This window comes from Cynara cardunculus (genome assembly GCF_001531365.2).
Source record: "Cynara cardunculus var. scolymus isolate 2C chromosome LG 2, CcrdV1, whole genome shotgun sequence".
Lineage (NCBI taxonomy): Eukaryota > Viridiplantae > Streptophyta > Magnoliopsida > Asterales > Asteraceae > Cynara > Cynara cardunculus.
The window spans coordinates 38,948,093-38,960,623 of NC_037529.1; the positions used below are offsets into that span (position 1 = coordinate 38,948,093).

Here is a 12,531-nt window from a genome sequence, read left to right on the forward strand (position 1 = left end):
ATGTTATTTTAGGAGGGACCGAGTGCTTAACAGAAATACCTCTATGGAATGTCAGAACCGACAACCCTACCCAAGAGGACAACAATATATGAGTGAGCTTAAACTCAAAATGGGTATGTGTGTTGAGACTAAAATGAAAAAGAGAGGGGTAGTTGTTGTGAGCCAAAAGAATTGATGAGAGTTGTGTCAGGATTAAAAGAACACAAGAATTCTGTTCTGAACTTCAAATTACCGGGCATACCACGAAATCTATTAGTTCTCAATTCTTTCGAGACTAATATTGAAAAAGGCAAAGCCCATGCCAATTCTTGTCACAACCCCACCAGCTACTCATTTATCTCTTAACAGACAAGTGTTTCAATAACACTTGGGGCACACAACTCACAATCTATCAATTTCTCATTCAGAGAAAGTTGATATTGAAATAGAAGGATATATGTCCCCCCCCCCCTTCAAGTCTTTTTGATCACGTATTGAGTCTGATAAATTTGTGTAGTCCACACGGTTTATCTTTTTGAGCCTAAACAGAAGCATTTGTTGCTTTATCTTTCTACACTACACAGATTTTGCAAATTATATGTTTTTTTGCCAAAACATTCATATATATGCTATTATTAAGCTATCGATGATTGAATGGAAGACCTGGTGAGATGAACCTTATAAAGTCTCATATATACAGTACATCTGTTGTACTGAGTATATCTGTTAAACTCACAGTCCAATCTTTTTATAAGATTGAAAACAATTTCATACATTGAAATTGGTTGTTATCTTCCCTTTCCCTTAATTTGAAAAGATTAAACAAGTAGATTTGAAAAGATATGCTTATATTTTTTTGAATTGACGGTTCTCGCTGAAGATTTCATTCATTCTGAAGTATGATGTAATGATTCTCATTTCATCATAAGGGGGAGTATGAAATAATGAATGAAATGTTCAATTTCGAACAACAAAAAAAGGGAATATGTTATAAAGATCAAGGGGGAGTAACATCGAAGATCAGCAAAAGGATTCAAAGGAGTGTGACTGGAGATTATTAGAAAAGATTATTCCTGTGCTACAATGTCTGAGAGTTTTTGAATGTGAAGATCATCRTTTCAAAAGTTTACTGACAGAGATTTCTCATTGAAGTGAAAGTTTGTGAATTTTTGTGTGAAGAAATTCTTTTGTGGAGAGAATGTCTGAAATTCATTATCTGAAGATTGTTGCTGTTTTATTCTACATTGTCAAAAGAGAAGATCATCATTGTTCTACATTTGAGGAGGAGAATGTTAGAAGATCTTTCTCAACAAACGATTGTCTGAAGATTTCAAAGTAAAGATTATTTTGAAGAAGTCATAAAGAGCTTAAAGAGACAAAGTTCAAACGAGACTCAAAGCGCGCAAATTCTTTCAAGTCTGAATACAAAGGGGGAGAATGTTGAGACTGAAAATCAATGTTAAATTGTATTCGTCTTGAAAGTTAAATATTGTCTATAATTGTAAAAGTCATCGTATTTGACTTTTCTAGAGATAGTTTGACTTTGACTTGGCTTACATCTTTGACCCTATATAAAGGGTAAGTCTTTTGTAAATTTAGTAGGAAGCTCATTTGTAATATCCATTATATATAATAGAATATTTGACCAGATTGTGAAGATTGACTTTTTCTCTCATCTCTCTCATTGTGTTCTTGAATGCTCAAATCAAGATTCTGCCATGGATTGTTATTAGAAGATTGAAGAATGATCATAGTGGAACAACAAAAAAGCTCAACATTGCTTCTGAAAATGATAAGAGAAGTTCAGATGAAAAAAGAAAGAAGTTTGAGAAGGAAAGGAATATGTTTGAGAAGCTGAAGAAGGAATTATAAGGTAAACTTTTGGATACTTCAAAGAAATTGTCTGATCTAAAGACAGATTTTGAAACTGAATTGAACATGAGAACTGAACTTAAAAAGAAGTATGATTTAGTTGCTGATGAAAGAGACCAGTTATTAAAGAAAGTAAAAGATTTTTCAAGTGCTCAAAGTTCAATTGGTTCTTCATCATAGTGTAAAACCAGCTTTTATGATTGTTCTAAATCTAACAGTTATTCAAGCAGCCCTAAATCAACTGTTTCTCAAAGCTATTCTCATTTTTCAAATCAGTATTATCAAGGGTATGTCATTGGATCACCCAATTATCATTCAAAGGTTAAAAATGTTTGGGTTAATAAATCTGATTCTGTTTCGTCTTGTAACTCTGTTGTTACTAACCATGTTCTTGGTTGTATTGTGAGATCTACTAATGATCTAATCAATCTTAACAAGAGAAGATTCATGTGCTCTACACTGAAAACAAATGACTTTGTCAACAGGAAAAGGTACAACATGTGGTATGCAGACAACAGCTATCAGAAGAGCTGGAAAAATTATAACAGATATGATAACAATTGGTATGGATCCTATTGTGTATATGATCAACTGTTAAAAGTGCTAAAAAGAATCTAACATAATTAGATGGTTTGGCAGTTACAATATTCCTTAACCTGATACTAACAAAAAAGGACCCAAGTTCGTCTGGGTACCAAAATCTGTTTGATTTGATTTTGCAGGTGTGTCATTACTGCGTTGATAAGAAAATCATGCTTATGATGCACAAATACAGGGGAAGTTTGTATTCTGTCCAAATATGGTTTATGAATACATCAGTTCAGGACCCGCACTTAAATGATTATGGCTTCTGAACAATTCAGTTCAAGACCCGTGCTAAAATGTTTCATTTTTATTATTTTGAGCTGAAATGAAATATTACTTAAATCTATTTTCTAGGGGAGTCTCTGGAAAATTTTAATAAATGTTTTTGGATTTGGAATTGATTTTTGAAAACGAGTACGTTTTCTGAGCAGGTATTTCATGAGATTTTACTTGCGTAATTTCTCATCGAACATAATTCCAATACATGTTTCAGCTATTCTTCAAACCGTTATTATCACGTCTCTTAAATGAAAATCATTTTCAGTGATAATACACTCGTTTGTAATCAAAGTTGTTTTTTTGATATTTTTTTTCTTTGATTGATATACATTTCGTTATTCTTTGAATATGTAAATCTGTAAACGTGTACTTACAGATCTTCATTCATTTCTCTCATATTCTGAATAATTTGATTTTGTACATCACTCCTTGATTGTTTGTTCTATCTATCTATCTATCTATCTATCTATCTGTCTGTCTATCTATCTATCTGTCTCTCTATCGGTCTGTCTGTCTATCTGTCTGTCTGTCTGTCTGTCTATCTGTCTGTCTGTCTGTCTCTCTGTCTGTCTGTCTCTCTGTCTGTCTGTCTCTCTGTCTGTCTCTCTATCTGTCTCTCTGTCTATCTATCTATCTATCTGTCTGTCTGTCTGTCTGTCTGTCTGCCTGCCTACCTACCTACCTACCTACCTACCTATAGAAAACGTTGGAATGATGACATGGCATTGTTAGAGAGTAGGAATGGTTCTTCTAAATTTTCTCGAAATTTTGAATTTTAAAAATGTTTAATATGCTAAAGACTTTTATATCCCTATGTGTAATTTATGTTTTTATTAAAAGCATGGGGATTATTGTACTTCTACATGCATATTGCAATTTATGTTAATTGGTTATTCATTTTCCTTTCTTTATGTTATTAACTATTCATTTTCTCTTCTTTATGTTAATTAACTATTCATTTTCTCTTATTTATTTCACATTATGATTTTTCATTTTTAGTTGGCTAATGGTTTGAGTTGTTGTCAAACAACTTTTCTCTCATATTTTTTCTTACTATATTTGATCAATCAAAGGTATGAATTTGTTATTTGATGTTATATCTATTTCATTGTCTAAAGAAGCTATGAAGATATTTGAACATGTTGAAGAACATGAAAGCTTCATGAATAATATACATATATATTATTACATGTAAGTCATTCAATCTACTATTACTCCAGTCTCAATTTAAAATTGATTTTGTTTCTTTTGTAATTTCATGATTTATTATTACCCTAATTCTCATTTCTATCTTTTTTCCCTCAAAAGTCATCACAATGCTAATAGAACATTTGAATATTGTTTAGGGCAAAATGCATAAAATAACAATCTACTTTCATAAATTTCTTTATTATAGCATTGTACTTTCAGTTTTTCTTATTACAGCAATGTAGTTTCAAACTATTTTTTATTAGGACATTGTACTTTGAAAAGTTTACCCATTATAGCATTGAGTAACCTTTTGATTTAAATTTACCCATTATACTAGGTTTACATGCCACCTCATTGTCCACGTAGCCTGTCCACATGTACTATAGTGATGTGACTTTCTTACTACATCATTGTACTTTCAAAATTATTTTATCATAGCATCTACTAGTTCTTATTAAACACTGTATTTTTATTTTTTATTTTTAGATATTTTACATGTTATTTAATAAATGTATTAAATGAATTTAAAAAATTCTAAATTATTCATTAATATACCAATATCAATAAAATTAGTAGAACACAATTTATCTCGCTAATATTTTTTAAAAAAATATGTGTTTTTTGGAAAAAGAAAAATAAGAATTGTTCATTTTTTACCAAAAAATATTATCTTTTAAAGAATATATTATATTTGTTCAAAAGCTTTTTACTTGACGTATAAATATATTAAGTTAATTAGATTTTTTCAATTATTTATTAATATAACAATATTAAAAAACTATAGATAACAATTTATTTCGTTAATATTTTAAAGAGAACTTTAAAAGATATGTATTTATTTGAACAACATAAAATAGGAAAAGTTACTTTTTTTACAAACAAAATATATCTCAAAAATAATGTTTCATATTTATTTAATAAATATTTAATTTGAATGTAACTTAATAAGAAAAAGTAAAAAAAAATAAATGTTTTTTAGATCATAGCAATGAAAAATGAAAATCACTAATAATAATTTGAAATAGGTTTTTATTTTAATTTAGTTAAGTCATCAAAATGATGTGTCATCCACATCACCTCATTAAAGTCACACAAGCAAAAAAGTCAAAGGGTTAACCGGTTTAAAAGGTAACAGGTTACCMATTGCTATTATGGGTAGATTTTTTAAAGTACAATGATTTAATAAAAAATAATTTGAAAGTACATTGCTGTAATAAAGAAAAACAAAAGTAGAATGCTATAATAATTTTTTTTATGAAAGTAGGTTGTTATTTCATGCATTTAACCCTATTGTTTATTATGATATGACATTGTTACTAGCAAAAGTGACAGTAAAATCTACATTTTAGTTTTGATTCTTAAGTTGTTATATAGTAATAAATGTTTTAATGTTGAATTTAAGAAATTAAGATTTTAAGAAAATATAAACTTTGATTAATCGGTTGATGCTCTTCAACTATTGTTATGACCTTCAACTATTTATAATTAATCATGATTAAAAGTATATTAATTGTTTTTATGAATTTAGTTATTTGTTTTATACAACTTGACAATGCTGACAATGAAATTATGCTACAATCTAATGGGATCAATACCGTTATCATCAATGTTATAGAGAATAAAGTTGTAACTAATTGAGTGAATGAAGATGGTAAATCTCTTATACATATGAAAAATGAAAAAGGTTGAAGATGTCGGATAATTCTATGTAATCGAATCCAAAGGACGTATGTACCAATGAAAATTTTTACTCATTAACAAGATAATTTCATAATATATGAAATTTGTTGAAAAATAAAAGAAAAATATGACACCAATTATATGTCATTTTTTTATTTTAATTAAAGTACAATTAAATTTTATGTTATACGGTGGATATTTAAACTATGGTTGTTATTAATAAATTTCATCACACACCTAATATACTTTACAGCCCTATTAATTATACCAGTTTTTATATGATAAATTGAGAATAATAATGTTCAACTACACTCATTTGCATCAACCTTGTAACATGTTCCAAGTTTATGAAAATAACCAATTAACATAATTTATACATTTTTTTCAACACGAATTTTAGTCATCGTGCAATGCATGATACTGATTAAAGAATAAACCATGAGTGTTTGAGGTGGCCTTTCCTAAAGCTTGGAACCTCATTTTTCTGCTTTTTCCTTCATTCTCTCAATATTCACTACTATATTTTTTTTGTCAATTTATGTTTTTTTGTTAAATATTTGTATTCAACTCCAAACCATTCATTTCTTTCTATATTAATTCAAATAACATAACTCCAAACCATTCATCTTTTCCAATCAATTATTTATTTATATATATAAATAAAAACAATCACCATTTATTCATCTTCATCTCTCACACCCTCTCAAATTCTATCTTTATCTTATACATCTCTAAATTTATTTTCTTTATCTTTGTTTTTTCTTATATTTTACTATTGATAATCTTCATAGTTTTTTTTTTTTTTTTTTGTTTTTTCACTTCTCTCATAATTTTATGTATGTTTGTATTGTTATTTACATTGCATTATAGTTGTTATGCATTATGTCATGAAGATTTGAAGAAGTCTTCAAGTTCATTATTTGATTTTTTGGTTGCAATATTAGATAATAATTTTATATTTTGATTTGTTTCATGATTTTAATTGCATTATAATTTTATTTATATTTGTATCGTGATTTTGTTTGCATTATAACTCTTATGTATTAGGTGAAGATTTGAAGTGTTCAAGTTCATATGTAATTTTTAATTATGTTGAGCGTTTTCTGGTTTACAGGTTATCGAGTTCTTTAACTTTTATATATTAAGTCTTTGAATATTTGAAGTTTTCAAGTTTGAGTTGTGGGAATTTATGATTATGATCTAAGGTAAGAATTTTATTCAAGTTTTCTTTGTAATTTAGAGTGTATCAGAATGTTATGCATGTTTGTATCATGATTTTGATTGCATTAATTTTTTTTAAGTATGTTATTATCGTAAGTTTAGTCGTATGATAATTTTATATATGTTCATGTTGTGATTTTGATTGCATTATAATTTTATCTATTGTGTTATAAAGATTTGAAGTCTTCAAGTTTGGTATGCGATTTTTTACATATCATATGGTTGGTCCATTCGCTATTGTGTTTCTAAAGTCAAGGTGTGTGTTGATGATGAAAAAAGGTTCAACCATATTTATCTTTTTTTAAATGAAATTAGAATCCACAAATATAATATATATATATATATATATATTAATACATACGTAGAGGAATGTTCAAACGAGAACGCTAACTATTTAAGAAAGCAAGAAAAAAGTCATAATGTACAAAATCACATATGATTTTACATTAAATGGAAGCGTACGACTTTTGAGGCCACTTAAGTCGCAAGGTAAAGTCGTTTGGATCATGTATGATGTATTACATGAATCATATATAATTTTGTACATTTTTAATAATACAATTATATGATGAAATTAATTGAAAAAGTTTAAAGGTCTTCAATAATTTCTTAAGGTGCAATATGTGTTGGCTCTTTCCATCTTGCATATAAAAGAAAGCCATGATTGTTGACATCAATTGCAACCGTCAATATTCATAATTCTTGGCATACAAGACGCTTACGCTTCTCCCTCCACTAAGTAATCATTCTGCTTTATGAGGTTAGTTATGTATAATACAAATATCTTTTGGTTTTTCTTTAATTTACTCGTTTTATATGTGTTAAAACAATATATTTTAGGTTGATTTTTTTATGATATTATTGATAGTTTCTTTTTCTTATGTCAGGATTTTTTTGAGTTATCTTTTGGTTGCGCAAATGTTCATTGATAAGTTTATTGTCAATCCAAACAACCCTACATATTCTTTTTTACAACAAAACAAGAAAACGAAAAGTTGAAGTTAGATTTCTGCAATGCCTTAAAATTGACTCATCGTCTATTTTAAGTTTTCAAATATGGTTCTTTTATGTTTCTTTTAATTGATTTTCTTACATTAATGTAAGTTGAAATATTTGAAGACGAAATATCCTTATGTGGAGTATTTTTTTTATCTTGAGTTGTGTCAGATTTCTTAATATTCCCGTCGTTATTATTACTCATTTTATTTAGTTTTACAACTTTATTCATAAACAAATCTCTCTCTCTCTCTCTCTGTTATACATGTGTGTGTGTGTATATATATATATATGTTAAAATTTCACTAATTATATTTTATTAACTTTTTTCGAATTATTTAAATATTATTTGTTGATGATTCTATTAACGGCTAACATATATTTATATAGACAATCTTCAGATCATTAATCAAAGTATTCATGCTACCGTGCAACGCACGGTTCCCACACTAGTAAGTGTTTAAGAAACAAACCGTGCATGATTTTTTCTGGAAACCCACTCTTATTTTTCGAAACAACCCCTTGACGAAAATCCTTTTGCAGTTGCTCATAATTGATTATTGTATAAAAATCAAGAGCGATTAAAATAACATAATAACTCACTGTAGAAATTCTTGTGTAGTTACCATCTATTCTACCACAAACCATGTTTGAACGATGTAATGAAAAAATTGGATATATTTGTAACAATCTCGAATAATATCTTTGCATTTAAAACAATATATTGAATACATTTTATTTTAGTTCATTAAGTTAAATTTTATTTCCAATAATATCATAATTGCTTTCACTCTTTATTAGTGTAATGAGTACATTTTTTAACCTAATATTTTAATTGTTTTATCCATTATAAATTGAACCAAAACTCGGTATATCTCATTTGAAAATAGGATATGAAGTGTACACGTTACAAAATTATCCTTAAGAACATGTTATTGAAACTGTCTCGTGAAATATCAAGTCTCATTTTTTGTTTAAGTGACGTCAAATTCGTATAATTATATTACATGAATCATACAATATTTTTAAAACTGTCAAAAAACCATTGGACTGCTTAAACCCGTCAAACCAAATTAAAATCGGACAATTTTAGCGGTTTAAACAATCTAGTAATCCGGTCTCATTTGAAAAATAACCAAACTGCTTGGTCTTAACGGGTCCATGGTTTGAATCTTTCTTTGAGTGTTTGGACCTAACTAACTACCAAAATACACATGCATTAATTATTTTTAGTTTTCATTTTGCAGCCTTGTAGGCTTAACTTTTATGACCCAATTAAAAAAAGAACGCTCGTCCAAGATATAAAATTTTTAGTTTTCACTTCTCAATTGTCCATATTCTCTAAATCGACAAAAATCCGAAATCTATCAAAAATTAAAATCCAAATTTCAAATCGTTCTTCGACTTACTCATTGTTTGTCCACAATTTCAACAATTGTTGGTGGACTTGCTTAACCCTTTTCAACTTGCTCAAATGTAGCTTTTAATTTTAGAGATAAATGTTTCTTCTATAATTCTATGTGATATTCTTTTAATAATATTGTATTGGTACAAATTTTATTACGAAGATAGATGTTATGTTTCTCTAGTGGCACAACCTAGAAAAGTGTAGGCAACAACAGAAAGGAAGGGGTCCATGTAGCCGCTGTGCCCATTCTCGTGTTAGTCAATTTGACGACAGATTCAACATTGAAAACCTATAATAATTTCAAAATGTTTAAACCAGACCATTTTTTCTAGTTCGGTTTGAAAAAAATTCTTAAACCATCGTTACAGTTTGTTTTGTGGTTTCATGCTTAAACAACCCAAATCGGATTACAAACACTCCGGGTCGTTTTTTTTTATTTTACCTTTGAATAAAAATATAAAATATGTCCGAGTTTGGGTTAAAAAGACCGGATACTGAAAATAAAAAATCGGCCCATTAGAGACAAATGGCCCAAATTCTTGGCCCAATGCAATACAGTCCTGACTCCTGAGTCCTGCAATCGGTGTTCTTCTTGTTGTTTTTCTTTCGCACACAGAGAGTAGAATACATTCAAAGGGGAATCCCAACGACAAGTGCCCTCCAAAATCGAAGAAGCAAACCCTAAGCAGAGCCATGTACGGAGGAGGTAAGTCGAATTCCACTCGCTTTTTAGTGTTTCAACTGAATCAGATGTATACTGACCTCTTAGTAAACCCTAATTCTGCACATTCATGAGAGTTTAACTGCAAATGTTTGTTTTTATCAGATGAAGTATCTGCGATAGTTGTAGACTTGGGTTCGCATACATGTAAAGCTGGTTATGCTGGTGAAGATGCTCCAAAAGCTGTATTCCCTTCTGTAAGGACTTAAGCCCACTCATTTTTTTTGTAGTGTGATTTATGCCTGGATTTTCTCACTAGAACTATGAACAATCATGTCAAGTTTGAGAAGGTAGGATGACACATTACGACTGTAGACCTGCATAACTTTTGAAAGAAACATAATCCTATTGTGTCATTGGGGAGAGCGAACTAGAATTCTCCAGGATTTTGTTGAGTCTGGATGCTCCCCATTAGTCCATGTGAAATTATGCCCTTGAATGTTGATATCCTTAAGGCCCACATTTATCATTCGGTTCTTAATAGATTCTATATCTTGGTTCAAATCACCAAATGCATCCCAATCATTCAGTTTTTAATAGATTAAAGTCTCCCATGAATCACCAAGAATAACTGAATTTCAAGGCAATATACGAGAGATAATTCCACAAAACATTTCTCAAAGCATAGATTGTAGGTACCATCCACAATGCAAGGGAAATATTTTGTATGGACTTCCCTTATCGATCCTTCAAAGTTGAGGAAATTTGGTTATAGGGGGTTTAGGTTTGATTGATTTTTCGACGAACTAGAAGCCTTAACAGAATACATAACTTCCAAATGCTTTTTGGCTACTTTGAAACTTCTAAAGTTCTAATGTCACAGTAACTGTCAAACTTGTATGATTTATATCTAACGTTTTCATTTCATTTGAATTGAATTGATGAAGCAAATGAATGTGCTATGGATATTTATTTTATATTGACCCAAAATCTATAGTAGCCACATGAATATAAAGGTTTCTTTGGCTGGTTGACGGGTAAACTTCTAATGTATGATAATGGGATACAAAAATATTCTTGTGATCAATAGTAATATTTTTTTGTTTGTGCGTCAACTCCTTGATTTGAATGGTCGAATAGCGGTCAGGACCGTGATTTGAAGTAGTGGTCATAACGGTCCAATAATGGTGGTTCAAATGATAGTTAGAATTATATATATATATATATATATATATATATATGCATACATAACTCAACATATTATATGCTTTTAATAAAAAATATAAAAGGATAAAGTTGTCCAAGTCCAAATAAAAATAATTGAACAATGTGAATACTAGCGCTCAAAGTGATGGTGTCCAAATCCACAAAAAAGAATAATGGTGTCCAAAAAAGAAATAGAATAATGAAGCCTTGATATTGTACTCTGAATGCAGTTCTAAAATAGAAGACCACAAAATTACTTTTTTAAAACCAAAAACAACATATCTACAAATACGTATACGGTTATGTGGCCGCTTTTTTGCACTCAAAATACGGTCATTTAGAGGTCAATAATATTGCTTATCACGGGATCATCATTTCAAACCATGGTTTGTCTCATGACCGCTAACCACGATAGCACCGCTATAGCGGTACAATTAACAACATAGATAAATTCTTACCATATGTGTTTTAAATTAATGATCTTTATAGTGTTATGAAATATGTAAAACAGAGCTAGGTGGTCGGGTGATCTCTAGTACTTATATTATATGGGGAGGTTGAAGTGGACACACTATGCAATTTGATCTAATATATAGAGTAGGATTTTTAAATTATGTAAAACGTTTGAGTAAACATTTTGATTGTATGTTAATTGATAGTATTACTTTTCAGAATGATTGATTATCGTAATATGTTATACTTGATTGTTTCAAATTTGATTCGAAGCAATTGCATTACAAAATGTTGAAATACTACGATGATCTCTTATGCTAGGATGCAATATGCACTAGTTCATTTCAAAAAGCTTTTAGGAATCCAATTTAATAGAACAATCTTCCCTAAATGTGTGTAACTTTTAAGACAACAACATATAAATCGAAGTGGGGGCATGAGTGCCATAACTTCTCTTCTGTTGTTAGCTGATGGCATACAACATATCACTCCCTTACACCATTTCCACCATCAAACAAGATTTTCTTAATATGATGCGCGAATTTTGATCTCTTATGAAAACTATTAATGTCACGTGATTGCGTCTTTTGACTAGTGCAATGAATATCCAAATAAATCTTGGACTGTACTTTGACTTGCTCATCATAAGATCTCGAGTTACCTTCATCATCACCTCTGTATCTGTATATATCTATGTATGTATTGCAAACAAATTCAAATGGCTTTGCATGACTCATGTCAACTTGACTTAGCTGGGTGAGCAGTTATATGCAAACTGATTCAGGTAGATTAGAGATAAAACCAATGGAATGTCCTTGCAAGATGGACTTTTGATGGTGGGTCAAGCACTTTCTGAGGTGTAAAATATTTTCTTAAGAAATATGAATGTGGATGAGGTATAGGGTCATAGTTTTTGCAAGATTCTGAAAATCTATAATAAAATCATTTGTGATGTTGAAGCTTTTAACAAAATCATTTACATTACATAGAATAATTTTTT

The 12,531-nt window shown here is 29.5% G+C and overlaps 1 protein-coding gene across 1 annotated transcript in view; it reads left to right on the forward strand.

The window, feature by feature from the left end:
* Positions 1-9,793: 9,793 nt before the first annotated feature.
* Positions 9,794-12,531, forward strand: part of LOC112506519 (actin-related protein 4) — a 34,297-nt gene continuing 31,559 nt past the window's right edge. The window contains exons 1-2 of the mRNA XM_025110632.1: positions 9,794-9,917; positions 10,038-10,129. Coding sequence (XP_024966400.1) covers positions 9,905-9,917; positions 10,038-10,129 — 105 coding nt within the window. The 5' untranslated portion in view covers positions 9,794-9,904. The remainder of the gene's footprint in view (positions 9,918-10,037; positions 10,130-12,531) is intronic.